Raw genomic sequence first — 26,069 nt, 5'->3', positions numbered from 1 at the left:
ACTGTTTTTAGTAAGGGATGGATTTTTAAATTTTAAAATAAATTTTACTTACACGTATGTATGTATGTATGTATGTGTGTGTGTATGTATGTATGTATGTATGTATGTATGTATGTACACTTGTGTGTGCCTGAGGCCTATGGAAGTCAGAATAGGGCATCAGATCCCTTGGCACTGAGTTCCAGATGATTATGAGCCACCACTTGGATGATGGAAATGTAACCTGCATCCTCTGGAGAGCAGCCAGTGTGCTTATAACTGAGCTCCGTCTCCAGCCCCTTTCACTGTTTCTGGTCATGTCATTCATTTAATTAAGTAGTAGAGTCGCGTATTGACTGCCTGTATGCCATGGTATGATATAATTGTTACTGTTTAATGAAACTAAACTTTGAAGACTGTGACCTACATTCTTAGCCAAATAAGTATAGATCACTCCATCTATTTACACACTAGGAAAGAACTCCTTTAGCTGCTGACAAGCAGGGGCCAGTAAGAAGCCTGTGCTGTGTAGTAGAGCAGTGTACAACCATAATGGACAGAGCCCATTAAACTATGGCTTGTTTCCAGCAGGGCAAGGTATAATTTTAACTGTTCTAATGTTTTCACTGAGGAGAGAGCACTTATTTGTTAAGTAATGGCTAAAGAGATTAGTTATTTTATAAAATACTATCACATTAGGAAAGGAACACTGACCTGTGCTTATGTATCTGTTTAAGTGATTCCATGGAAACTTAAACATTTCAATGTTGATAGACAAAGACACTTGGAAAGTATAGGAGATAACTTTGAGGGAACCTAGAAGGACCTGTCTATTCCAAGGAGCTTGAATTGCACTCCCTGGTAGCTAGTTGGAGTAATGCACAGCTTCAATAGGAACCATGCATGCTGGCTTGCACCAGTAGCCCTAGTTTCTCTGGGAGGAAGATCATTTGAGTCTAGAAGTTCAAGGACAGGTTGAGCAATGTAGCGATTCTTCCTCTGAGCTTATTGAACAGTATAACATCAAGAATAGAGTAGGGATCAGATGTTTGTTAAAATATCTAGTTACTTTCTCCTGTCAGATTTCTTTTGTTTGGGGTCACAGTGTCCTTTATAAAACCAGCTCCTAACCTGAAGTTAACATTGTGTTTCCTCGGTCCTTGGGGATATATTGTTTAACAATGGTGTATATTCTGAGAAACACATTATAGGCATTTTTCTACTATGCAAGCTGGTAGGTGTACTTATACAAATCAAGGTAACTATGGTGTAATTTAGATGCCTGGTTTGTGTGTATGTGCCATTGTTATGTAGCAGAAATCTTATTTACTTACACCCTTGTGAATTGATGTCAATATGCACAAGATAAGGCAAGGCTTGTAGGGCAGTGAAAAAGAAAGGTGGAGACAGAGTTTTTGAAAGGCTGGAGAGAGGGAGAAAAGGGGAGGAAGAAATGATGATGGAGGAGGAGAAGGATGATCCACCCCCGTGTGGCTTTAAATAGCCACAGGTAGCTATGAATATCTTATAAGGGATGGATAATTTCAGAACAGTTTGTCATATCTAGGTGGGCAGTTTATATCAATATCAATTGACTCTGGATTTATTGTGTAGACAATTTGTGGGGTGAGAATTTACTGATATAATTCTGATTGATAAATTAACAAGCTTCTAGGGTTTTGATTTTACCGGGATACTGGGAATTGTGACAGTAACCACAGGGGGTGGATGCTGGGTATGTGAGCAGAGTTCTCAGGAGAGGGTGGCCACTGCTGGGCCGGAGCCTGCGCTGGTGTGGGGCTAGCCATGGAGGTGGAGAGACTGAGAGTAGCAGGAGGAGGCATGGCATGGTACCTGGTGCCCTGCCTCCACTTTTAATATTTACCACAACACCCCCTGAATGAAGCTAGAAAGGTAATTAAACCTATATGTTAAATGGATTGTTTCAAATCGATTAATGATTAGGATTTCTTATTGGTTTTTTTTTTTTTTTAGATTATTCCTTTTTCTTTTTCTTTTTTCTTTTTTTGAGATAGGGTTGCTATATGTAGCCCTAGCTATCCTATAACTCACTATAGACCAATCTGTCTTCAAACTCACACAATGGATGCCTCTTGAAGGCAGGGATTGAAAGTGTGTACCCCTCACCTGGTTCTTTTCTTTCCTTTTTTTATTTTTTATTTTATGTATTTGAGTGTTTTCCCTGCTTGTGTGTATGTGTACCACATATATGCCTGGTTTGTGTGTATGTGTACCACATGTATGCCTGGTTTGTGTGTATGTGTACCACATGTATGCCTGGTTTGTGTGTATGTGTACCACATGTATGCCTGGTTTGTGTGTATGTGTACCACATGTATGCCTGGTTTGGGCAGAGGGCATTGGATCTCCTAGAGCTAGAGTTACAGGTAGTTCCAAGCCACCTGATGTGGCTTCTGGGAACTGAACTCAGGTTCTCTGAAAGAGCATCAAAAGCTTTTAACCACTTAGCTATCTCTCTAGTCCAGTCAATATTTATTTTTAACTGTGTATATGTGAGGGTGAGTGCCTGTGGAGTTCAGAAGAAGGTGCCGAATTCTTTGGAACTGGAGCTACAGGCAGTTGTGAGCCACCTGGCCTGGGTACTGGAAACCAAACTTAGGTGCCCTTCAGGAGTAGTACACAAGCTTAACCTTGGAGCCATCTCTGCAGTCCCTGAGTTTAGTACTTTAATAATGGGTAGCCATGCATATAACCCAAAGCTCTGGCTTACATCCCCAGCACTGTAAAAACAAACAGTCACAAAGTGCAAGTTTTTAATTATGAAATTATTAAATCTATGAAATTAAAGTATTCATAATTTTGACATGTAATCGGTATTCTTTATAGTGAGCTTATAAACAGATTGCTGAATTAGGTCAGGGCAGAACACTACAAGGAAGTATTAAATGTTTTTTTTAAATGAAGCAGCCATAGACAACCACGTATCTAGAATTAGAAAAGGAGGTGCTGGATGTACAGACAGTTCAAGTGCTGTCACCTAGCACTTGGGCTAGGGCTAATGCCAGAGGGTCGTGAGTCTGAGACCACTGTATAGTGAGGTGAAGCTAGCACGGGCTGCATATTCTTCCCCATATCCCTATTTCCCTCTCTTTGTTAGGGTTTTCTGTTGCTGTGATTAAAACACCATGACCAAAAGTAACTTGGGGAGGAAACAGGTTTACTTTAACTTACAGCCCATTGCCCACATAAGCTGGGGCAAGAACTGAGGCAGAGGCATGGAGAAGTGCTGCTTTCCGGTTTGCTCCTCATGGCTTTATCAGCCCGCTTCCTTCCTTCTTTTCTTCCTTCTTTCTTACTTTCTTTTTTCTTTCTTTCCTTTATTTAGTTTTTTGTTTTTGGACTTTTTTGTTTTGTTCTGAGACAGTCTCTCTGTGTAGTCTTGGCTGTGGAAGACCAAGCTAGCATTGACCTTCCCATATCAGTCAATCAAGAAAATGCCCTACAAATATACCTATAGACAATCTGATGGAGGTTTTTTTCAATTGAGTTCTGTCTTCTCAAACAAGTCCAGCTTGCATCAAGTTACCAAAAAAAAACCAACTAGCAGACCCTCTTAAAGATAAAGGAAGAAGGGAGGAGAGGAAGAATATTAAAGCAAATTAGGTCTGAGTGTTGCCTTCTTACTGGAGGCCTAATTTGAGAGTAATTGTTACGTTGCTTTCTACCCTCATTCTTTAGTCATGATCTCTTGTCCATTTGCTTCTTTTTATAAAATGACAAATTAGAAGCTGGGCATGACAGCACATGTAATCCCAGCACTTGGGAGGCATAGACAGGAAGATGGCTGAGAGAGTGAGGCCAGCTTGGCCAACAAAGTGAATTCTAGGCCAGCCAGAAATCCACAGCAAGGCCCTTTCTCCAGTTCTAAAATGTCTGTTTAAAAGGCTTGTGCTTATTTGCATCTGATGTGGCAGTATTGATTACTTACTGTTTGCTAGGCATTGCACTGGGCATGTGCCATTCTGTTTTCCTTATTACAATGAGAGTGGTGATGCTTTAAGTATAAAGTATTCCAAATGTGTGATTCTGCAACTGAAACAAGTGAACAAAGCAAACTGAATTGATTTTTGTTTTGTTTTTTTTCTTTCAAATCTCCCACACCTGCAGCGTACCAGTAATGTTCGATCCACATTTTTCAAAGACTGTTTATATGAAGTATTTGATGACCTGGAATCAAAGATGGAAGATTCTGGAAAACAGCTCCTTCAGTCTGTTCTCCACCTGATGGAAAATGGAGCCCTAGTATTAACTACAAATTTTGATAATCTCCTAGAACTCTATGCAGCTGACCAGGGAAAACAACTTGAATCCCTTGACCTTACTGATGAGAAAAAGGTAAAATGTTAACCAGTAGCTTCAGGGTAGTGGATTGTATCTTCCTCAGAGAAGCTGACTTCCCGTCAGTATGTCAGTATTTATGTAGCAGGGGTGTTTTTATTTCCTCTTCACATTGCTGTGACCAAAATACCCAACAGAAACAACCTAAAGGAGGAAAGGCTTATTTGAACTACTTCAAAAAACTTGGGCCTCACAGTAAAAGGATCACAGTGGAGAGACTCCCTTTCTTGGTGGTGGGAGCTAGAAAGCAGACCACGATCAGGACCAAGTTATAACGTCATAATCTCTCCCCTAGTGGTCTATTTTTACTGGCAATGCTCCACCTCCCAAAATTGCATCATGAGTTGGAACCACATTTAAATCATAAGCCTGTGGCAGATATTTCTAGTTAGAACAGTAATAGTGAAAAAAGAAGCTACTTTTCCCTGCTTGTACTTGGGGATTGGTTGTGTTTTGAGGTAAAATTAGTATGTAATAAAACACAAAGATTTTTAGTTATGAGCATCAGAGTTGCCTTGGTCATGGTGTCTGTTCACAGCATTAAAACCCTAACTAAGACAGAAGTTAGTACCAGGGACTGGGGTATTGCTGTGATAGGCCTGACCATGTTTTTGTTTGGAAGAATGTGGATTTTGGGAATTTTGGAGTCAGAAGGCCATGGAATGCTTTAAATGGGGCTTAATGGGCTATCTTAGAAGGAATGTGGAAGAGGGTGACTTGAACTGTGTAGGCCTGCTGGCCCAAGAGGTTTCAATGGAGAAGAATTTTAGTATGTTGCCTACAGACTGTTTTTGTGATATTTTGGTGAAGAACATGGCTGCTTTTTCCCATTGTCTGAAGAGTCTGCCTTGAGGCTAAGATGAAGAGATTTAGATTAATTGCTTTGACAAAGGAAGTCTCAAAATAGGCTGGTATAGATTCTGTGAACCAAAGTTCACTCTTACAAAGAGAATTTTAATGAAAAGGTGCAAACTGAGAAATATAAAAATGTATGGTTCAAGTAATAAATGGACACCAGGAAGTGAAATGGAGCTGAATCCTATGTTCAAGGATAAAACAGTTGAAGGGAATGGTGACTTTAGGGCAAGATCCTACCCAGCTAAGCTTAGGCCTAGGGATGGTAGTACACACCTTTAATCCCAGGAGACAAAGCCTAGCAGGTCTCTGAGTTAAAGGCCAGCCTAGGCAAGTTCTAGGTGCATCATGAAAAACTTAAGTTTTGACACTTATGATTTTATGGTCGACACTTTTAATCACAGCATTCAATAGACAGAGCCACGTAGATCTCTGAGTTCAAGATCAATCTACAGACTTAAGTTCCAGGAGAGCCAGACTTAGGCAGTGAGGAAGTTAAAAAACATAAAGATGATTGGGGGTAGGGGGCATTTTCCAGCCCCAGCAAGCAGCAGAACTTGGCAGCCTTGGCCACGTGGCTCTGGCTTTTGAGTCAAGAATAGAAGGGACGACTGGGACAACTGATGCTGGTTAGCTGGAGCTAAGAAATTAGCGGTGAAGAGACCAGGATCACCCACAGAGGCGAAATCTTCTGGGAAGTGTTTTCTGAGGTCACAAAGAAGCTGTGCTCCAGAGATAGTCAAGGTTGTACCTTGTGCTGCAGCTGGACTCGGTAATGTGTAAGAGTCACCCAGGTGGTACTGGTTTTGAAGGCATGGAGAGCAGCTGAGGATTGGCACTGTGAGAGGCCATGGAAAGCCGTTGGTGAAGGTGCAGCCTCGGTTGCAGTTGGTAGCCCAGAACTGAAGGGGTCAAGCAAAGAAGTTGAGGTTTGGAACCATGAAGAGAGCCTATGAGAGGCTATTGGTGAAGCCTAGTTGCAGTGGAAGACCCCATTGTATTGGAGATGCCAGTACCATGGGATGACGAACAAGAACAGTAGCAGCATTAGAGTGGCGTCAACCAGAGCTTAGATTGCTACAGAGGACAGAGCAGGAGATGTGAACCAAGTGCTTTGGAGGAGTCAAAAAGATCATGTGTGGATCTCAGACATTGGAACAAGAAGCTGTGAAGCTGAAGTTGCCTTGGAGACCCCAAGATATTTGAGATGCCAGAGCCGTGGGCTATCTGCTGAGGAAAGCTACTAACGGAGTGGAACCAGCCCAGGAGATAGAAGTTTGTTGCAGTGAACAAAGATGAAAAAGAAGTTGGAAACCTGAAGACTGCTTTGACATCAGGCATGAAGATTCAGAGTTTGGAGTTTGCCCAGCTGGTTTCCTGTCTTGCTTTGGGGATTAGAGTTAAGTGAAGGGATTGGATGAATCTCAGAAGAGACTTTGAACTTTGGACTTCTAACATTGTTGGAAGTACTATAGACTATGGGAACTTTGGAGGCTGGACTAAATGTATTTTTTTATTATGTTATGGCTAGATATGGCCCCCATAGACTCATGTGTTTGAACAAGCCTATGGGGGCTAGGGAGTTGAATGTGGTGGTTTGAATATGCTTAGCACAGAGAGTGGCACTTATTTAGATGTGTGGTCTTGCTGGAGGAAGTGTGTCACAGTGGGGGTGGGCAATGAGACCCTCCTCTAACCACATAAGAACCAGTCTTCTCCTTGTGGCCTTCAGATGAAGATGTAGAACTCTCAGCTCCTCCTACACCGTACCTGCCTGAATGTTGCCATGATAATAATGGACTGAACCTCTGAACTTGTAAGCAAGTCCCAATTAAATCCCTTATAAGAGTTGCCTTGGTCATGGTGTAGGTTCACAGCAGTAAAACCCTAAGATAGTTGGTAAAGTGCTTGCCTTGCAAGCACAAGGTCCCTGGGCTTGCAGGTCAGTTATCTGAGGAAACTTTAAGAGTTCCAAGCCAGTGAGACAAAGAAGTGAGAAATCCTGTTTCAAAAATTTAAAAAGAAAAATGGGGAGAGCTATGAGATGATTCACTGGGTACTTACCCACCAAGCCCAGTGACCTCCGTTCAATCCCTAGGACCTACATGGTGGAAGGAGAAAACTGACTTTTGCAAGTTGTCCTCTGACCTCTGTATGTGCACCATGGTACACCACTACCAAACACAGACACAAACACACACAAATAAATAAATGTGAAAGATGTTGATGAAGAGATTACTATTTTAAGGTCATTTGCCCTGCTCTGTGATTTTGTAGTTTGTAGATTGTTTTTGTGAGCGTAGTTCATGCCCAACTGAATAGTCCATAAATGGTTCCCCGAGCGCCGTAGGCCTGTCTCTGCTAGGGTGGTAGCTGGAACACTACAGATTGAGGATTGAACCAAGTGTAGTGGTGAATTGCTGTAGTCTGAGGTGTGAGAAAACATAAAAGCCACCCTGAGTAAAAAAACCATGAAAACAGCTGAGCATAGTGGTACACACTTTTAATCCCAGCACTCAAGATGTAGAGCCAGGTGGATCTCTTGCTTTTGAGGCCAGCCTGGTCTACATAAGCATTTCAGGACAGCTGGGGCTTCAATAGAAAGATCCTCTGGGGGTGAGGGAAGAGGGAGGAGGTTGTACCAGGGCTTGGACCATCACCAGTGGAAACTATCATTATTCTTCAAATATTACCAAATTCTAGTTTCTCTTGGACTTCTTCCAAAAGAAGTCACCAGATTTGCTGCCATCATTCCTTCAGTCATAACATAGGAAATTGGACCCATCAGGTTTTTTAATTCTTGTCATGTGATTCCTTGAAGCTGTAGTCATGTCAAAAGGCTGGTCCTCAGGCAGTCTCTTACACACTGTGACTTTGACCCAGTGCCACCCTAGTCAAGCTGTGTATGTGTTGTGCAGGTCCTGGAGTGGGCTCAGGAGAAGCGGAAGCTAAGTGTGCTACACATCCATGGGGTCTATACCAATCCTAGTGGCATCGTCCTCCACCCAGCTGGATATCAGAATGTGCTCAGGAACACTGAAGTTATGGTGAGTAGTACTGGGCCAGACTCTGGAAGTCGCTCCTGAAGCCAGTTTACAGCAAATTCTAAGTATTAACAGGACCTTTACTTTTCAAAACAACTAGAGTCGGAGCTCACTCCCTTGTCTCTTAGCACTTGGATGTGTATACCATCCTGGGGAATGCAGAAACTGTAGGTGTGAGTGAGATCATAGGATGGTATTTATTTATCTGTACTTGGTAAACAAGCAGCAGATGGCACCCCTCCCTCACTGCCATCACCTTCACACCAAGACTGCATTATTCTCCATCATTTGGCTCTGTAATAAGTCTGTGCCCAAAGTAATTTAGGCAGCCTTTTAAAAATCCATTACAGTTGGATCATAGATTATAAAAAGACAGATACTTACTCACACCTGACTATACTTGGAAAATTGAAAAGCAATTTGATTAGGATGACAAAATGGAAATTTTCCTTGGGTTTGCTGATCTTTGGGTTTCAAGTTTTGGACTTGTTCACATACATGTACATGTTTAAACCGGAAACACTTCTTTGGTCCAGCTCAGTGCTAGAGGTTTGCAGGACAGGATCACAGGGCCAGAGAAAGACCAGGAAGTGTGATGCTTTCTGAAGTGTAAGGGCTCTTTCCTGATGTCTGCTATAACTATGTCCATCATTGATACTGAGGCAAAGTCATTTATGTTTCTGTGTGTGTGTGTGTGTGTGTGTGTGTGTGTGTGTGTGTGCGTGTGCGTGTGCGTGTGCACACGCGCGCGCAATATATGCACAGATATCTACAAATACACATGCACGGTGATATTTTAAGTGATCAGAATTCCTCTGACCATGTCTAATGATAGAATTGTTTTCTGATGATCACTGGTTCTGTGTGAGTCAATAAAGAACAGGTTTGACTGGCAAGACTGCGCAGTAGGTACAGCACTTGCCACACAGTGTGAGCTTACTTCTAGTCCTAGCACTGACATAACACCAAGGACAGTGGCATGCATCTGTAATCCCAACCCTTGAACGGTGGAGACGGGAGGAGATCCTTCAGGTCAGCTGTCTAGTTAGGCTGGATGAACCTACAAGTCAGGGTTCAAATAAGAGACCTTCCTCAATATATAAAGTGGAGAGCAATAGAAAAAAAATTCCCAAATCAAATTCTGGCCTCCACATATTACATGTAACATGTATATACACATACATACTCAAAAGAATAAAGACTTAAAATTAGCAGATTTTTTTCCAGAAAGTGGAAAAGAGGTAAAATACATCAAAGATTCATCAGTTGCCTAATAACCCAAGAGCATAAATCTAAAATAAAATAAAATAAAAAAAAGCCCTGAAAGACCAGTGCCAGAGGGGTGAAACTGTTTGAAAGACCTACAGAAGGGACAGACAGATGGCTCAGTGGGTTAAGCAGTTGTACAAGCTTTGCAGTCTAACCTCAGTCCCTGGAAACCCTGTAAAGATGGGAAGGAGAGAAATGGCTCTATAGTTGTCCTCTGATTTCCACATGCATTCTATGGTATGCACACTCATATACATATACCATACATACAGAATATTAAAAAGAAAACTTTCAGAAGAATGTCAGATCAAAAGTACCATCTAGACCAAGCATTACATTATAATAACTAGGAAATGAAACCTTGTAATGTCTTTCCCTCTTAAATTTTGATCAGTGGGTCACTGCAGTCTGCTAACTGACAAACTGTTGACTTTTTGCTTAAGCCATATCCTGTGTCTGTCTTCTGAGTCATTAACATGTTGTTTTCTTTTTCCTGAAGAGAGAGATTCAGAAACTCTATGAAAACAAGTCATTTCTTTTCTTGGGTTGTGGCTGGACGGTGGACGACACCACTTTCCAGGCCCTGTTCCTAGAAGCTGTCAAGCATAAATCTGACTTAGAACATTTCATGTTGGTTCGAAGAGGAGATGTAGATGAATTCAAGAAGCTTCGAGAAAACATGCTGGACAAGGGGATTAAGGTCATCTCCTATGGAAATGACTATGCTGATCTTCCAGAATACTTCAAGCGACTGACATGTGAGATCTCCACAAGAGGCAGATCAGGTAAGGGAAGGCCAAAGAGCAACAGCCCTTTGTTTGAGGAATAAAATCACTACCAAGATGGGAATGTGTAGTGTACTGCCTACACATATGTATGTGTGAAGCTATCAAAAGTCCTGGAACTGGACTTCACAGACAGCTAGCTGTGAGCTGCTGTGTGGGTGCTGGCAAGCAAACGCAGGTCCTCTGAAGAGCAGCCAGTGCTCTTAACTGCTGAGTCACCTCTCTAGTCCTGCTTCAAACATTTAATAAATATCTTAATCAATTTGACCATTTCTTAGACAACACATTAAAATACAGGTAATCTAGTATGTAATGTCCTTAAATCTAGTCCCAGATTTCATTTCTGAATCAGATGACTCCAAGCAGAATCCTGATGCAGTAAGACTTTGAGTTCTGTCACAGCAAATGCTTTGATATAGAGCAAGGTTTTAAAGCCATCATTATCATTATGGTGGCTCACCCTGTAATCCCAGGACCCAGGAGGCCAACATAGGTCTGTTAAGAATCCTGGACTACAAGTAGGAGACTTACAGTTTAGTTAAAAACGCTGTCACTGTAGCCAAACATTGAACTCTTCCCACCTCTCTCAAAAAACTTAAAAAAAAAAAAAAAAAAAAAAAAAAAAAAAAAGCAACACTTCAGGCTTTTCTTTTTCATGAAATCATCTGCCATCTTTTTTCTTGAAGACAATTTTTCTGGTGTCCCTCAGCATAATGTTTGCAACACTGACTAGGTTGAATTTTTGTTACACAAGCTTTGATTACTTTAAACTAGGGACACACACTTAAGGTCTACACAGTTGGTCCACACCAGGAAAAAGAGATACTCTACCAAGAAAAAGTGCTATAGTAAAACAAAATATGCACTCAATTTTAGGTTAAGATCCTCAATGTTGTGGAATAGTACAGGTAGTTATAGCTATCAGGCTCTCTAGAAGTGGCTTTCCACAGTTGACAGTCAAGCCATTCTATTTTTAAATCAAGGCTTTTCCATATGGCCATTGGGGCTAAAAAGCATTACTATACCAGAAAGTATTTTAGTATAACTTATTTGTTATTTAATAAATAAGTGCTTTAACCAACTTAACCAAAAAAATTAACCAAACAACTGACTTCTGATTTGACCATTCTTTTCTTTTCAGTTATGAACAAAGCTTAGTCTTATGTACCTTTTTAAAAACAAACACAGGGTTTTACTCTATGTTCTCTATTTTCCTGAATATAGCTGTGTAGCCAGGTTGGACTTGGAATCATGATCTCTCATCCGCACTCTCCCAAGACCTGAGTTTGTAGACATGCATCGCCATGCCCTGCTTTGCATTTATTAGTACATACATCCTGACTACATGAAATACAGTTAGTGAAACAGGGAGAGGTGATTTTTAGTAAAAAAATAAGCTATATGTGTGAACCTGAGAACAGAGTAAGCAGCCATGTTTGATCTATGTAAAATGTTTCAGGGGCTGGAGAGACAGCTCATTTGGTAAAAACACTGACTGCTCCAGAGGACCTGCGTTCAAATCCCAGGATTCATATGGTGGGTGGTTCATAACTGCCTGTTAATTCCAGTTCCAGAAATTCTGACATCTTCTGGCCTCCCTCAGGCACGAGCCATGTACATGGTGCAAAAACATATATGCAAGCAAAATATTCATTTACATAAAAAATTACTCTAAAAAGTTGAAATAAGAGGTTTGGGGTTTTTTGTTTGTTTGAACAAGCAGTCTTGCTAGACGTCTAACTACCAGGAAGGCTAGAGCTTTAGAGGATTTGAACTGTAGCCTAACGTGGCAAGGTCAACCAACTTTAGTGCAATAAGGAACCTGTTCTGTTTGTTTCACTAGCCAATCTGAAGGTTACTCTTAACCTCATCTTCTATCAGATCCCCTTAGTTTTCATTTCTGCCACCAATAGGTTTAGCTTTCCCAGGGCTGCCAAGATAACTATGGGTAAAGTCATTTGGTGCCAAGTTTGACAACCTGAATTCTATTCCTGCAATCCATAGTGGAGAAAACAAATGCCCCGAAGTTGTCCTGACTTTATCACGTGTACTGATGTGTTTTGATCTTCATCTAATGCCTATACCAATATTGTTTTTAACAGGGATGGCAAGAGAAGGCCAGCTAAATGGTTCATCTGCAGCACATGGTGAAATAAGAGGTACATTTCCTGTTCTGTCAGTCACAGAAAGTTTTCCTAAAACTTTTAGATTATAGGGAATCCTAATTTGCCTCTCCTACTTTTAGATTCTCTGAATCAACTCTTTCTGAAAAGTTAGGACTAAGTGACACCTGCAGCTTCAGATGTGTAGACTTGCTTTGTGGAACTTCATTGTCTTTTGTTTCCCCATAGGCTGTAGTACTTGAGCAAGCCGAAGTCGCCATTAGACCATGCTGTGGGGCCTTCCTGTGGATGTGTTAACAAGCAAACGTGCGAGAACTCAGCACAGCTCCTAGGAAGTACCAATACCCAGTGAAGCTCGGGGTAGAATAGGGGTGGCAGTGTTGCACCTTCCCTCCATGCTGGCTGTTTCTCCATACTCTGCTGCCTGGTCCAGTTTAATACCCAAATGACATCAGGACCCAATGCAGCTCCTACCTACCCCAAGGCTGGACAGGCTTATCTACACAGCAGACCAATGTGATGACTCCTGGCTATGGCTCCAGCTCTGCAGGACTGGAAGAGCAAGAAGTCATGGAGTCAGTGGGCTCTTGTTGCAGTTTTGTACTCCACTTGGTTTTTCAATTGAGCTTATGGCTTTTTTAAAACATGACTCGAAGCTCTAGTTTTCTAGATCTTTTACAGTGTACAGTATTTTACATAACTGAGCTGTATTAAAAGCTTGTTCGTTTACTTGCCAGGGCTCTGGCTCTACTTTGAAGAGGCATTGTTAAACTTGAAACTTGCATTCTTCTATTTTCATCATAGGTAGGGTGATCTTTCTCAGGACAAGCATGTACCCTGTTCCTTAGAGCACTATCAGTTCCTATCATGCCCTTGCCAAAAAGAAGCCCAAGAACTATAGCTAGTATGAGTTAGCATTTTAATTTTAAATCCTATATAAAATAATATAAACCTAAGAGGCAATTTCTTTATGAAATTTATTTTCTTATATAAATTATGTATTTCTCTGGGCAGACAGCCTTCACCTTATTGCACTAGTAGCACATCTGTAATACCAAACTACAGGACAAGTCTTAACAAGAGGTTTGTGTTCTTGAACGTAGCACTTGTCTACCAGGCACTGTAGAAGAGAATGAGGAAAAGCCAGGACCTGCTCAGGAGCTTAAGGGTTGGGTTGGGTGGGATATGGACAGTAACACTTCTAACAACTGGTTTTCTCCCAGGAAGGCAAACATGCAAAGCTTCCATCTGGATTTTGGGAGCAGGGACAGGTTGGAAGGCAACTCTGCTCCCTTTGTTTCTGAGAGAAGTGGGCACTTACCTCGCATTTGTAACAAGGCCTAACTGATGCTTTGGGGCAACAATCAGGTGTGGAGTTTTCATCACCAGATTTATAATTAGCAGCAATTAAGAATGGGCCACCATCACTGCCACAGTGAGGTGACCCATCCTGGCACCAGGGACCCAGAAGCTGTATTCTAGATAGGTGCCACTAAGATCCAGAGCTGGGACCTCAAACTGCTCCTTATCTCACCATGGCTCTGCAACACTAGTTAGCAACACTCCAGGTACAGGTGATATGGATGGAGTCTGTAGGCAGAGTGAAGGGGATGCCTGAGTAGGAAGAGGGAAGGTCACTGGGCAGTGATTGTAACATGATTAGACCCTCCTTGCAGGAGGTAGGGGTGAACAAAGGGTTGGGTTAGAAGGAGCTGCAAGTCTCCAAAGCTCCCCTCACTCTGCCTTTGTACTACACTGAAGACAAGTTGCTCACATACTCTAAAGCACATTCTTGATACAGGAATAGGGACTTGGGCAAGCGGCGATTTGGTATTAGGCAAGAGCCACATTAAGCCTTCATGAGGGCAGCCACCACAGCCTTGGCATTGAGACTGCGTAGGTCACAGTAGGTCTGGCCAGTACCCACAAAGACGATGGGTTTGCTTGTGATGTATGTCATAGAAATAGCAGCTCCCACCTGAAGAAGATAAAAAGGATGGCCAGTTAACTCAAGCCGATTTCACTCACTCATTTTTTTTTTTTTTTTGGTTCTTTTTTTTTCGGAGCTGGGGACCGAACCCAGGGCCTTGTGCTTCCTAGGCAAGCGCTCTGCCACTGAGCCAAATCCCCAACCCCCACTCATTTCTTTTAAAGACAGCCATTCCTCATTCTCAGTTTCATTTTATCCAATCATCCACTTTTACCTTGTCATCAATGGTGTCAAATTTGGTTAGAACAATGCCATCAATGAGCCGAGGTGTCTGAGCCATAGAATGGTCAGCTAAGGCTCTGTTGAATTTGACCTAAAAAGGGAAAGGGTGACATAAGAACCGATCTAATTTGCCAAAGTTTAAGTTGTAAGGGAACTGGGCCCAAACCCTCACCAGTTGATCCACAGCTTCATTGCCTACTAAGGCCTCCCCCACAAACAGCACCAAGTCAGGTGTATTGACAGTAATGAGTTTGGCCAGGGCAGTCATCAGAGGAGCATTGTCTTGCATGCGGCCAGCAGTGTCCACCAGCACCACGTCAAAGCCTTGGTTACGTGCTAGAGAGAGAAACATGGTCAACTGCAAGCACTACCAATTTCTGGAAGACTTCCTACTCTAGCTAAGTGAAAAGTCACCCAATTGTCATTCATGCTCACTGCCAGCTTCCTAAGATATCCAAGTCTGGCTTATTTGAAAAGCCTACCCTGTTTACCTAACTAGACTTACTTAGGTAATGCAAGGAAAACCCTGTCCTATTCTTGGCTACTACCAAAACCATTCAGGGAAAGGACACAAGTAGAAAAAGACCACATTCAGGTCTATAGTTAGGATACACTAGCTTTTCCTTTAACTACTCACATTACCACCCAAAACTTCCCATGCAAGTAATTTACCAGGACTTCTCTAGTAACCATATGGTAAACTTAAGTCTGTGCAAATTCCCAGGGATAAGGACACCACAAGCCCCTTGGTCCCCACACTACCAAAGGCAATGGCTTCCATGGCAATGCCAGCAGCGTCCTTGCCATAGCCTTTTTCAAACAACTGCACCATCGTTCGGCCACCATGCTTCTCCGGGGGATGAAGGGCAGTCAGGCGCCGGGTGTGTGTGCGGAGCTGCTCAACAGCCCCAGCACGAAATGTATCGCAGGCAGCAATGAGGACGCTAAAGCCATTCTCTAAAAGCCAGAAGGAGATCTGCGAAAAAGTTAAAGAAAATTGTCACATAGAACCACGATCTGAAAGCACAGGTGGAAAAGCATGTGGAGCTGAGCTCACCTTGGCAAGATTAGTAGACTTCCCCACTCCATTAACACCACAGAAGGTAACTACGTAAGGGCGCTGGCGACGTTGGGCATCCATGATATCCCGGAGCATGTCTACTCGACGCTGTGGCTGCAGGATCTGCACCAGAGACTCTTGTAGAGCTTGCTTCACTGTTGAAGTCACAGCTTAAAAGGGAGATAGAGGGATCAGTAATAAAACCAAATATACTTGATACCCAACATCTTTCTGATCTAATGGAATTAAGACCATACTAGGTTTTTCTCAGAATTCAGATCACACTGTTAATTACATTATTATCTCAATTAATTGTCCTATTATGTCCTAGAGGTTTAGAAATTAAAGGTGTATTCAAAAGGAACACACCCAAGCTGTCTGACTGAATTACCTCTGAAATGCATGTGCACTTTGTGACTTGTGGAGATACTTACTGCTAAATGTCCCCATCACTTTGCCTTCTAACTTGTTGGCAACAGATTCACAGAGCTGGACAGCAATGTCAGCAGCCACATTCTTAGCTGAGAAGAGAGAGACAGCTGTGAGTTCTGTGCTAACAATGATCAGGTCTCAAGAACAGAGCAGCTTAAAAAATGGTTCTGTTCCTAATGAACTATGCCATGTAAATCTGTAAGTCAGCTCAGTCCTCCAGACTCACCAATGAGATGATCACGCATCTTGTCTAGCACAGATTCCATGTCTTCTCGACTCAAGCTCTTGGAACCCACCAGACCCTTCAGCATCCCAAACATGCCACCCAGAGTTCCCTTGGTAGCACTACAATTATAGAAGGTCACAAAAACGCGTAAGGCTAGCAGGCAGGAGGCATGAATCATCAATTCTGCATCCACACCACCTCCCACCTGAAACCCTTCTACCTAGGTTTGGTGTTTTGAGTAGCCCCTTCATCATCTGAACTGCTGCAATCCAGATCTTGAAGCTGTCCCCCAGGCCCAGTTCCTCGAATCTGGAAAACAGACAGACAAAGTGATCAGGAAAACCAATGGCTGAGGGAAATAGCCCAGGATATACTCTTGTCAACATTAATATTTGAGCCTTGGAGAAACTCCAAATATAGTTCCAAATATAGTTTCCCAAATCCAGATATATCCTCTGTTTCCTTCCCAATTTCTGGCTAATGGTGACCTTCACTCTGACCTTTATACATCTTACCAAGTTGATATCTTCAGAAAGGGCTGCCTCTGGAGTTCCATTGGTGGTGGGAGTACTGTAATCCAAGACTTCCTTGTTAGCACAGCCACCTAGTTCCCACACCCGGGGTGCTTTTTTGCCTTTCTCCTTTGGAATATCTGACTTTGTAGATTTACTGCAAAGGATTACATAAGAAAAAGTTACAGTAGTAAAGTAGCAAAGAACATGAGAAAAGAATTCCACCATCAGAGATTGGTTAATGCTGCTCACCTGGATTTGTCCAGGCCCTTCCCATGCTTCTGAATGAACTCCTCTCTCTTCCTACGTATCAGCTCCTCTTTGGAAAGTTCCCCATTCTCAGGTCCCACTGGGAGACCTGACTTTTCTGCAGGGGCTGTTTTGCTGGTAGCCAAAGGGCCATCAGAACCTGTTAAGAGAAACCTCACTGAAGGAGAAACACACAAATCCCAAGCACCTATATAATACCTACAGTTCTTCCAAATCCTTGCAACCACCAATAACCTTCCTGTTATATGGCATTGCCTACTGGGAAGAGTCATACACTTGAATTGGCTCTAACCTCTAGCTGCTAAGCCTACCCCTTTCCCCAGCTAACTTGAACAAACTTGTACCAAACACCTTGGAGATTACAATGCCAGAAGGGGATGATGGGGGGTGAGCATTAAGTTAAGGGAGGCCAGCAATGACCAAAGGACTACTACAGACCTTTATAGCACTATACCCTAGCATGTTCAGAAAACTCAAACACACCTTCCTTTTTGGACCCCTTTTTTTTGTTGTTTTTTGCTTTTTCCTTGGTCTTTTCCCCCCGTGTTTCAATCATGGATCTCACAGGTTTCTTAGCTTTTTCAGAATCTTCAAATTTCTTCATGGTAGTGGGAGCACGGATCTTACTGCTCTCCTCTGCTTCACTGAAGAGAAAAGAGACTGTTGGTCCTTCTATCCATGTAAGAGGAAGGACTCTTGACTTCAGAAAAAGGTCCCACATATCAAAAGGACAATCAGAAACAAGTTACAAAAATGTGACTGGTTTGAACCCATGTTAATATTGATAAGCCACCTACAGGCAGGGCACTCTTTTTTTTTTCCCTTTTTTCTTTTTCTTTTTTTCAGAGCTGGGGACCGAACCCAGGGCTTTGTGCTTGCTAGGCAAGCGCTCTACCACTGAGCTGAATCCCCAACCCCCAGGCAGGGCACTCTCAGATCATGAAAAATTTCCCTTTATGAAGAGGGAAAGCCTCTCACCGAAGGAGCCGCAGGAAGTCATTTTGGAAATCAAAAGTGCCATTCAATAAACTTAAAGCACTCTGTTGTTGGATCTCTGTGCGGTACTTATCCCGGAACAGCCGGTGCACATCATCTATCAATTTGTCTACATAGGTCAGTGTGAGGATCTTCTGAAAGCCAACCTGTTTATGGAAGGACACAGGGCCAAAAGATCTCCTTACAAGCCAGCCCAGCATGGAAGGAAGCCAACTCAACCCAGGCCTCCTGAGATAGGTTTCCTGTCCTGAGAGGCAGCCAAGCTTTCTACCTTACCCAGAAGTTGCTTTCTTTCTCCCCTCCACATTCCTAATATTTCTATTACTTTATCACACACACAATACCCATAATTAACTGGATTCATCAATGGACATTCTGTTGAGAACATAACTTGTCTTTCTAACATAACCCCACTTACCACAAACACCAGTTCAAACTGGTTGTCCAGTTTATACTTGAGTGTGAGAGCCTCATGAGTGAAAGAGTTGTTACCTCCCCGTTCCTGGAAAAAGAGTGTTACAGCATTCAGGCTATCCACAGCAAAACCAGACTTTGAACTATGTTTGGGAAATAACCAGATATTATCCCGGGCTCAACAAGGGAATACTGAGACATTTCTCTAGCATCCAGCCAGAAAAGGAGACAGACAGACAGACAGACAGACAGACAGACAGACACCAAGTAGGGACAAGGGATAAAGCTGGGAGAGGAGACACGACACGTGGGAGTCAGAAAGTAAACAATCATATATAAACAATCAGATCTTCTAACAGCTGTGAACCATTTAGTTCACCTGAAAGCTGTTCTCACATCCACAGTCTCACCCAACCTCAAAACAATAGAAAACCAAGCTGCCCGGATGAGTGGAGAGAGAGCTCAAGTCTATTAGGACGCCAGAACAGGGCTAGAGCCCCGGAAACGGAAGGTGTGGGGGGCGTCGCAAAGTTTAGGGATACAGTGATCCAGGAAAGGAAGCGATCCTGGGTGGTCGGTAAGCGACCAGTTTGAGGGGGTCAGGACAGAAGACGCGGAATGATTACTGGAAGGGGGACCACGGTCTGGGTCTGAGGGACCAGAGCCCGGAGTTCTGCCCCGCGGGAGTGGTACCTGCAGCAGTACAGAACGAATCAACGCGTTCACGGGCCCGGTGCACGAGTCGCTCACGCCCTGGAAACACCAGAGCACAAGCCCGCCCTTCGAGAAGATGGTGAAGAAGTCAAGCATGATGGAAGCGGGAGAAGACTTGGGGCCGAGACCGGCGCCGGGAACTCGGGCCGCGTCCGCCGCCGCTTCCTGCTGCGCCAAGCGCGGGACACGTCACACCAGCAGCCCCCGGAAACCGGTTCAGCCGCACTTCCGCTACGGGCCGCAGGGGTCCCGCCCCTTCCCCCGCTAGGGCGCGCGGGATGACGTAGGCGCAAGACTAACTAATAGCAAACATGGGCGAGACTCCCAAGGCGCTAGCTCCCTATAGCGTGAAGGGGTGGAGCCTAAAGAGCACTGCCGGCTAATCGGCGCATTCGCGTCTATTCCCTGTGGCGCGGACCGATGACTAGAAAGACACAGTCGGCCTGAGCGGCAGGCACCTCAAGCTGGAAGAAGCCGGGCTCTGTAAGGCCATGTTTCGCAAAGTGCTGCGTCTTGGCCTGTGCCCGGGCCTCCCTACCCGGGGGCTACGCACACGCACAGGAGGCTTTACTCTGGGTAAAGCTGAGGGCAGCAGAGAAAATATTTTAGCGGTTCTGGGGAGCCCAAAACCTCCATATACGTGACCTTCAAGGTTCGACCCCCTGCCTCGTGCTGGCAGGGCATCGAGTTAGCTGGGAAGAGGGGTGGGCTTGCCTGCTAGAGGTTAAAGAGCCAGTCCAAGTGTATGGTTCTCAAGGAGGCTCTTCCCAGTGGACAATAAATGGAAAGTTGCTGGTGGTAATGGATAAGGATAAAGATCATACAGAAGTGCCCGGCTTTAGAAGGGGGACTCGTGTTCTCTGGGCCTGGTATACCTGAGTGGAGATAAATGTGCAGTTGAATATCTGAGAATGGGGCTCGGGAGGGAGAGAAGGTCTGTAAAACTAAGTAATGTGGGGTTGGGGGTTTAGCTCAGTGGTAAAGCCCTTGCCTAGCAAGTGCAAGGCCCTGGGTTCGGTCCCCAGCTCTGAAAAAAAAAAAAAGAAAAAAAAAAACTAAGTAATGTGAGTCACCCTAGCTTGACGGGGAAATAGAAAGTGTAATTTTAGGAAGTTGTTAGAGGAGATGCATGACAGGTGGGACAAAGACCAAACAGCAAAGTTGGAATAATACCCCTGCGAATGAGTTGATCTTATGAGAAAGAATGACGTTGGAGATGTGCCAACCCAAACGTCTATTTCAGCCCACCTTTCCCTGTGCCCATCCTCCAACCCCCAAAGCACGTAGAGAAGAGCCTAAGTCCATCTAACTGTAACTATGTCCTGCAGACTGGGATACAAAGGTGTCTGACTTTAAGAAGAAGATTGAGTCTATCCTGCCGGGAAAGCAATGTGAAATGGTGTATGACACCAGCCACCTGCCCCCAGAACAGTCGGATGTGGTCATCATCGGCGGTGGGATTCTTGGTCTGTCTGTGGCCTTTTGGCTGAAGAAGCTGGAGAGTAGACGAGGTGCCATGCAGGTGCTGGTTGTGGAACAGGACCACACGGTGAGGTCAGGGAGTAAGATAGTTATCTTACTGAGGGCACAGCCTGTTAGAAGTCCGAAGGGCAGGGACTGTGCTTTCCTTCGACTTTGGAGCTTAAGAAATAGTTCCAGGTTCTTCCTCCCTCAAAAAAGAACCTTGGCAGTAATATTGTTTTGTTGGGGGAGGGGACGAGGATTTGTTTAATCTCTTTGGCGACAGGGTCTTAATATACAGCTGAAGCTGGCCCTGAACTCAACATCTTCCGTTCTCAGCCTCCCAAGTGCTGGGATTACCCATGTGCTCCAGAACATTTGCCTAGACTTTTGCTTACGGAAGCAGATTCCATGGCGATTGTACTTCCATCCCTGAAGGTCTGTCCAAGACAGCTTGTAATCTGGCTAATTATCCATGCAAACAGCTGCCTCTGCCTTCGATTAGGCCCCACTATTTATGAAGTCTTGGTTGTTCTTGTTTGCTGTTGGCCGTTAGCTGCAAATCTCATGTTTGTCTTCAGTATATCCTTCCTTCCTTTCTTGTAAATTAGTTGTGGGAGATTAACTTCGAACACTTGGGCTTCCTGGCCATTACTATCGTGTCCCAGTATGCCCAGCCCTATGATGACCTCTGCTCAGTTCATCTGCCATTGATGATTTAAAACACTGTATATCTTAGCTGTGGATTGACTTCCATACAGGTTTACCCATACTTGCTCCTTGAAAAATGATTCCCCCGTTACATTCAGATGTATAACTGACAGCTTCCATTGCAGGATTCCATTACACATGACATCGTGACAGTCTACCTCAGTTTTTCTTTTCACAGTATTCACGGGCTTCCTCCACAGGGCCTTCTGTGGGCGGGATTTGGCAGCAGTTTTCTGTTCCCGAGAATGTCCAACTCTCACTCTTTTCAATCAACTTTCTACGGAACATAAATGTATGTACAGTAAGATTTGAAGACTGGGGTGGGAGCCCCTTCTTTAGCCTAAAGATCAGGAGTCTAGCTGGCCAGGGGAACCAAGGAGAAGTAGTGTGTTTGAGGCAACAAGGCATTGGGATCTTGACTGCCTTCCAATATCAGTGCCTAGAGAAGGGTTTGTCCTGATCTGGGCAACTGCGCCTGGAGCTGTAGTGAGACCAGGGAGGCTCCCTTTTATGTCAGCCTCTTTGGAGAGCAACTTTTTTGCTTTGCACACAGGAGTACCTAGCTGTGGTGGACGCCCCTCCTGTGGAACTTCGGTTCAACCCCTCAGGCTGTCTCTTGCTAGCTTCAGAAAAGGATGCTGCCACCTTGGAAAGCAATGTGAGAATGCAAAGGTGGGTGCCCAGCAGTGCCCTGAGCTGCTTCTTGACTTCACATACTTGGTGAACTCCTATAGCAAGCTAGGAATGGGGAAGCCGAAGGTAATTTCAACCTCCTTGTCAGTAGCTCTTATTATCAGGAAAATGGCCCTATTCAAACTTTCAAGGCCTCTTGAGGAGGGCTACAACCCAGATCATAGCACCCATGTAAGAGACTTCCTAGACTCAACACACCAGAATCTCTAGGGAGTGGCCAGGGGACTGGCCTTCTAACAAGAATCCTTAGTTAGAGATCAACTAAGTACATAAAGGGCCAGACAATAAATATTTTAGGTTTTGCTTATCATTTTGTCTCTGTTTCAACTTTTCTGCTCTGCCATTATTGTACAAAAGTAGCCACAGACAAAAAATAGGAATAATTGAATGTGGCCTGTAAGTAAAAGTGGGCAGCAGGTTGGCCTTAGCACGTTGAGCTTCTCGTCAGTTAAGGGTTGGGCATCTTTGGGATGTGGTATGCACAGGCTCTCTTCTGATACGCTGTGAATCTCACTAGTGAAGCTAGATAAATGTTTGCAGATGCTAACTCATTTCATTAATTTAATCAGAACATCCCATTTTACATGTGGGGAAACTGGGGCAAGATCTAGCGAAGCTGGCATTGTGCCTCAGATAAAATAGACACTGGCTCGTAGGAGTGTTTCCAGGCACCCTCATTCCCTGGCCAGTGAGTGTTTTAGAGCAGACACTCATTCTGAGGGACAGGGTTGTGCCAGGCAGCAGAGAAGAAAGTGTTTTACAGGAGACAGTGGAATGTGGTTCCTCACCATCTTGTGAAAGGAGATAGAGTAGGCTGGGGCAAGCAGTTGAGAGTACTGAAGAGACAGGAGTGTAGAGAAAGAAAAGAGGAGAGCTTTGAGTGAGCTGGACTTCCTCTCATGGAGTCAGGTCCATGTTTCTCCCCCAGGATTCTCTCCCTAACTCATTAACTGAGATGTACACATTTCTCTTAGGCAGGAAGGAGCCAAGGTCTGTCTGATGTCTCCTGAGCAGATGCAGAACAAGTTTCCCTGGATGAACGCAGAGGGAGTGGCTCTGGCATCTTATGGTGAGGTTCACCTGCACAGCACATGGCTTTCTTTCCCTGAAGATGGGGATTGAAGGGCTCCTTGGGTTGGAAGTCTCAGTGTGCCATCTCCACACTGAAGGAGGACCTCTTTCCTCCTGAGTGACAGGGCCCACCCCAAACCATGCTACTTCTCTGGCCTTCAGCATGACTGGACTCTTGTACAGTTGGTCAAGATGACCTTCCCTGCCTCTAAAGCCCTAAAGAAGTGTGTGGGGTGTATACTGGGAAAAGGAGGGTCCCAGTGCTTTATTGAGTTTTCTTTTTTCTTATGTCAGGGTTGGAGAATGAAGGTTGGTTTGATGCCTGGTCTTTGCTCCAGGGTCTTCGTCGAAAGGTCCAGTCAATGGGAGTCTTTTTCTGTCAGGGAGAGGTGACACGTGAGTCCAAAGTCTTGTTTCCTCTCCTTATGTCTTCCATCCAGGACAAGCCCTAGCCCAGGCTCTGACTTTCTGCTTACAGGCTCACCCAGGGTTGAGGTGAAAGGCTATATTCTGCTAAGCAGTTCAGCTTTCTTGCCACTATCCTGCCCTGTTCCTGGGTAGCCAAGTTTATTTTGGTTTCTTGATGTCTCTTGAGTGTCCATGGGAAAGCACTCATTCTTCCCATTTTCTTTCCTTGAAAAAGCAGTGGTGGTTGTGGGACCAGGAATGTGGCTGTTGGCAGAGTGCTTGCCTAACATTCATAAAAACCCTAAGATCCATCCCCCTAGGTTATATCCCCATAAACTGGGCATGGGGCTGCATGCCTGTAATCCCTGAACTCTTGGAGCTACAGGCAGGAAAATAAGTTCAGGAGTTCAGGGTCATCTTCCACTACAAAGGAGGTCTGAGACTAGTCTGTGATACATGAGAGCCTTTCTCAAAAGAAACCAGTGTGACCCTATTTCCCTCAAGGGGAGAGAGAGAGTGTGTGTGTGTGTGTATGTGTGTGTGTGTGTGTGTGTGTGTGTGTATGTGTGTGTGTGTATGTGTGTGTGTGTGTAAAATCACTGTTGCATTTGCTTTGAAGAGATCGCACAACCAAGGCAACTCAGATAAAAGAAAATTTAATTAGAGGATGCATGGAGCTTTGGAAGATTAGTCCATCATTATCATCAGGGTGGGGAGCATTAGTAGCAGGCAAAAACGGTGCAGAGGTAACTGTAAGCTATATCCTGATCCACAGGCAGAAGGCAGAGAGAAAGATAGACACTGGGCCTAGTACGGTTTTAAAACCTCAAAACCCAGGGTCAGGGATTTAGCTCAGTGGTAGAGCGCTTACCTAGCAAGTGCAAGGCCCTGGGTTCAGTCCCCAGCTCCGAAAAAAAGAAAAAGAAGAAGGAAAAAAAATGCATTGAAAAAAACCTCAAAACCCATTCCCAGTGACATACTTCCTAATCTTTCCCCAACAGTTAGTTCATCATTGGGGACTAAGCATGCAAATATAGGCCTACAAGGCCATTCTCATCCAAACCACCATTTTGTGTCTTTGTGTCTGCGTTTATCCAGGGAAACTTGTTCTGCATCTGCTCAGGAGACATCAGACAGACTTTGGCTCCTTCCTGCCTACAAGAAATGTTAATGAGTTAGGGAGAGAATCCTGGGGGAGAAACATGGACCCTGACTCCATGAGAGGAAGTCCAGCTCACTCAAAGCTCTGCCCCAAATGGCCCATCAATACATGTTGATGGGAATTCTAGAGCTAGAACCCAGGGTTCCATGCATGCTAGGTATAATATACTCTACCCCTGAGCTAACCCTTCCAGAAGGGCTTATTTTTAAATTTCTTTCCTGCAGGTTTCATCACTTCATCTAACCAAATGGAGACTCCAACTGGGGAACAGGTAGTCTTGAGAAGGATCAACAATGTCCACGTAAGTCCCAAGTTGCAGTGTGCTGTTTACTAGAGTAGAAGGCAAGAAGGGAGATAATCTACTTAGATACTACCTGCTTCCCAATACTGATAAAGTTAGGCTCAAGGGAAAATAAGCCTGTCAGGATCCATTGCGTACCCTTATCCCACTCACATACAGCCAGACTTCCTTCCTCTTACCTTCTGGTGCCTACAGGTGAAAATGGACAAGAGCCTGGAGTATCAGCCAGTGGAATGTGCTGTAGTGGTCAATGCCGCAGGAGCCTGGTCTGGACAAATTGCAGAGTTGGCTGGTATTGGAAAGGGACTTCCTGGCACCCTCCAGGGCACCAAGCTACCTGTGGAGCCAAGGAAAAGGTAGCTACTTCTTAGGACAGCTAGGGATGGAAAAGAAATGATACAAAAGTTTAGGATGTATTTGTTTGTGTGCGAGTGTGATTTGGGCACAGGGTTGGTGAGGGTTATTTCTGCAATGTCATAACTCTGCTGATCATGACAGGTATGTGCACTTATGGCACTGCCCGCAGGGACCAGGTCTGGAGACACCGTTGGTTGCAGACATCAGTGGAGTGTATTTCCGACGGGAAGGATTGGGCAGCAACTACCTAGGGGGCTGTAGCCCTACTGAGGTAAACTAATTTTCAAGGAGACATAAACAAGCTGTCATTAAAGAGGCAAGCCATTGGGGAGCAAGGCTTTGCTGTCCTTGATGTTGGAATTGGAATCCACTGAAGGGATTGATGATAGGAATCAGATCTTGGCTTGCCCTCATATCCAAGAAGCGTGGAAACCTTGCCTCTACCTCTTACTTAGGAAGAAGAACCAGACCCAACAAATCTGGAAGTGGACCATGACTTCTTCCAGAACAAAGTGTGGCCCCATTTGGTCCAGAGGGTGCCATCTTTTAAGACTCTGAAGGTAACTAATGGGAAATAATTGTTTCTGTTAGAATTTGGTTATCAAACAGCCCATCTTAGTCCCTTTGACCTGTT

The 26,069-nt window shown here is 44.2% G+C and overlaps 3 protein-coding genes across 17 annotated transcripts in view; 2 read left to right on the top strand and 1 right to left on the bottom strand.

Annotated features, from left to right (window-relative positions):
* Fam118b (family with sequence similarity 118, member B) overlaps nt 1–13,164 on the top strand; it is a 50,669-nt gene extending 37,505 nt beyond the window's left edge. For all 4 annotated transcript variants that reach the window (XM_006242784.5, XM_039081400.2, NM_001025283.2 and 1 more), the window contains 5 exons: nt 4,129–4,356; nt 8,133–8,261; nt 10,027–10,312; nt 12,415–12,471; nt 12,664–13,164. In XM_006242784.5, the coding sequence (XP_006242846.1) occupies nt 4,129–4,356; nt 8,133–8,261; nt 10,027–10,312; nt 12,415–12,471; nt 12,664–12,677 (714 nt within the window). In that variant the 3' untranslated portion in view covers nt 12,678–13,164. The remainder of the gene's footprint in view (nt 1–4,128; nt 4,357–8,132; nt 8,262–10,026; nt 10,313–12,414; nt 12,472–12,663) is intronic.
* Nucleotides 13,165–13,393: 229 nt separating this feature from the next.
* On the bottom strand, nt 13,394–19,487 carry Srpra (SRP receptor subunit alpha). The gene is made up of 14 exons (NM_001034150.2): nt 19,251–19,487; nt 18,562–18,645; nt 18,126–18,289; nt 17,631–17,791; nt 17,130–17,286; nt 16,881–17,034; nt 16,586–16,674; nt 16,366–16,484; nt 16,142–16,228; nt 15,705–15,877; nt 15,410–15,623; nt 14,820–14,983; nt 14,640–14,738; nt 13,394–14,413 (listed from the first exon to the last, which is right to left on the bottom strand). The coding sequence occupies exons 1-14, from the start codon at nt 19,365–19,367 to the stop codon at nt 14,285–14,287; spliced, it is 1,911 nt and encodes a 636-aa protein (NP_001029322.1). The 5' UTR covers nt 19,368–19,487; the 3' UTR covers nt 13,394–14,284.
* A 134-nt stretch (nt 19,488–19,621) lies between these two features.
* Foxred1 (FAD-dependent oxidoreductase domain containing 1) overlaps nt 19,622–26,069 on the top strand; it is a 28,508-nt gene continuing 22,060 nt past the window's right edge. For 6 of the 12 annotated variants that reach the window (XM_063265417.1, XM_063265415.1, XM_063265416.1 and 3 more), the window contains exons 1-10: nt 19,622–19,847; nt 20,600–20,820; nt 21,622–21,735; nt 21,997–22,115; nt 23,111–23,205; nt 23,502–23,603; nt 25,002–25,078; nt 25,274–25,434; nt 25,577–25,706; nt 25,891–25,995. In XM_063265417.1, the coding sequence (XP_063121487.1) occupies nt 19,763–19,847; nt 20,600–20,820; nt 21,622–21,735; nt 21,997–22,115; nt 23,111–23,205; nt 23,502–23,603; nt 25,002–25,078; nt 25,274–25,434; nt 25,577–25,706; nt 25,891–25,995 (1,209 nt within the window). In that variant the 5' untranslated portion in view covers nt 19,622–19,762. 12 annotated transcript variants of the gene reach the window in all.

Source organism: Rattus norvegicus, chromosome 8 (assembly GCF_036323735.1).
Source record: "Rattus norvegicus strain BN/NHsdMcwi chromosome 8, GRCr8, whole genome shotgun sequence".
Taxonomy (NCBI): Eukaryota; Metazoa; Chordata; class Mammalia; order Rodentia; family Muridae; genus Rattus; species Rattus norvegicus.
This window is presented reverse-complemented; position numbering and strand designations above follow the sequence as displayed.

Excerpts from the sequence above, each read along its gene's own strand:
- Srpra (NM_001034150.2), bottom strand. The coding sequence starts at position 19,367 with ATGCTTGACTTCTTCACCATCTTCTCGAAGGGCGGGCTTGTGCTCTGG. Across the intron at positions 17,287-17,630 it reads AAAGGGGTCCAAAAAGGAAG|GTTCTGATGGCCCTTTGGCT; the intron begins GTGTGTTTGAGT and ends TTCTCTTAACAG. Across the intron at positions 16,229-16,365 it reads GATGCGTGATCATCTCATTG|CTAAGAATGTGGCTGCTGAC; the intron begins GTGAGTCTGGAG and ends CTCTCTTCTCAG.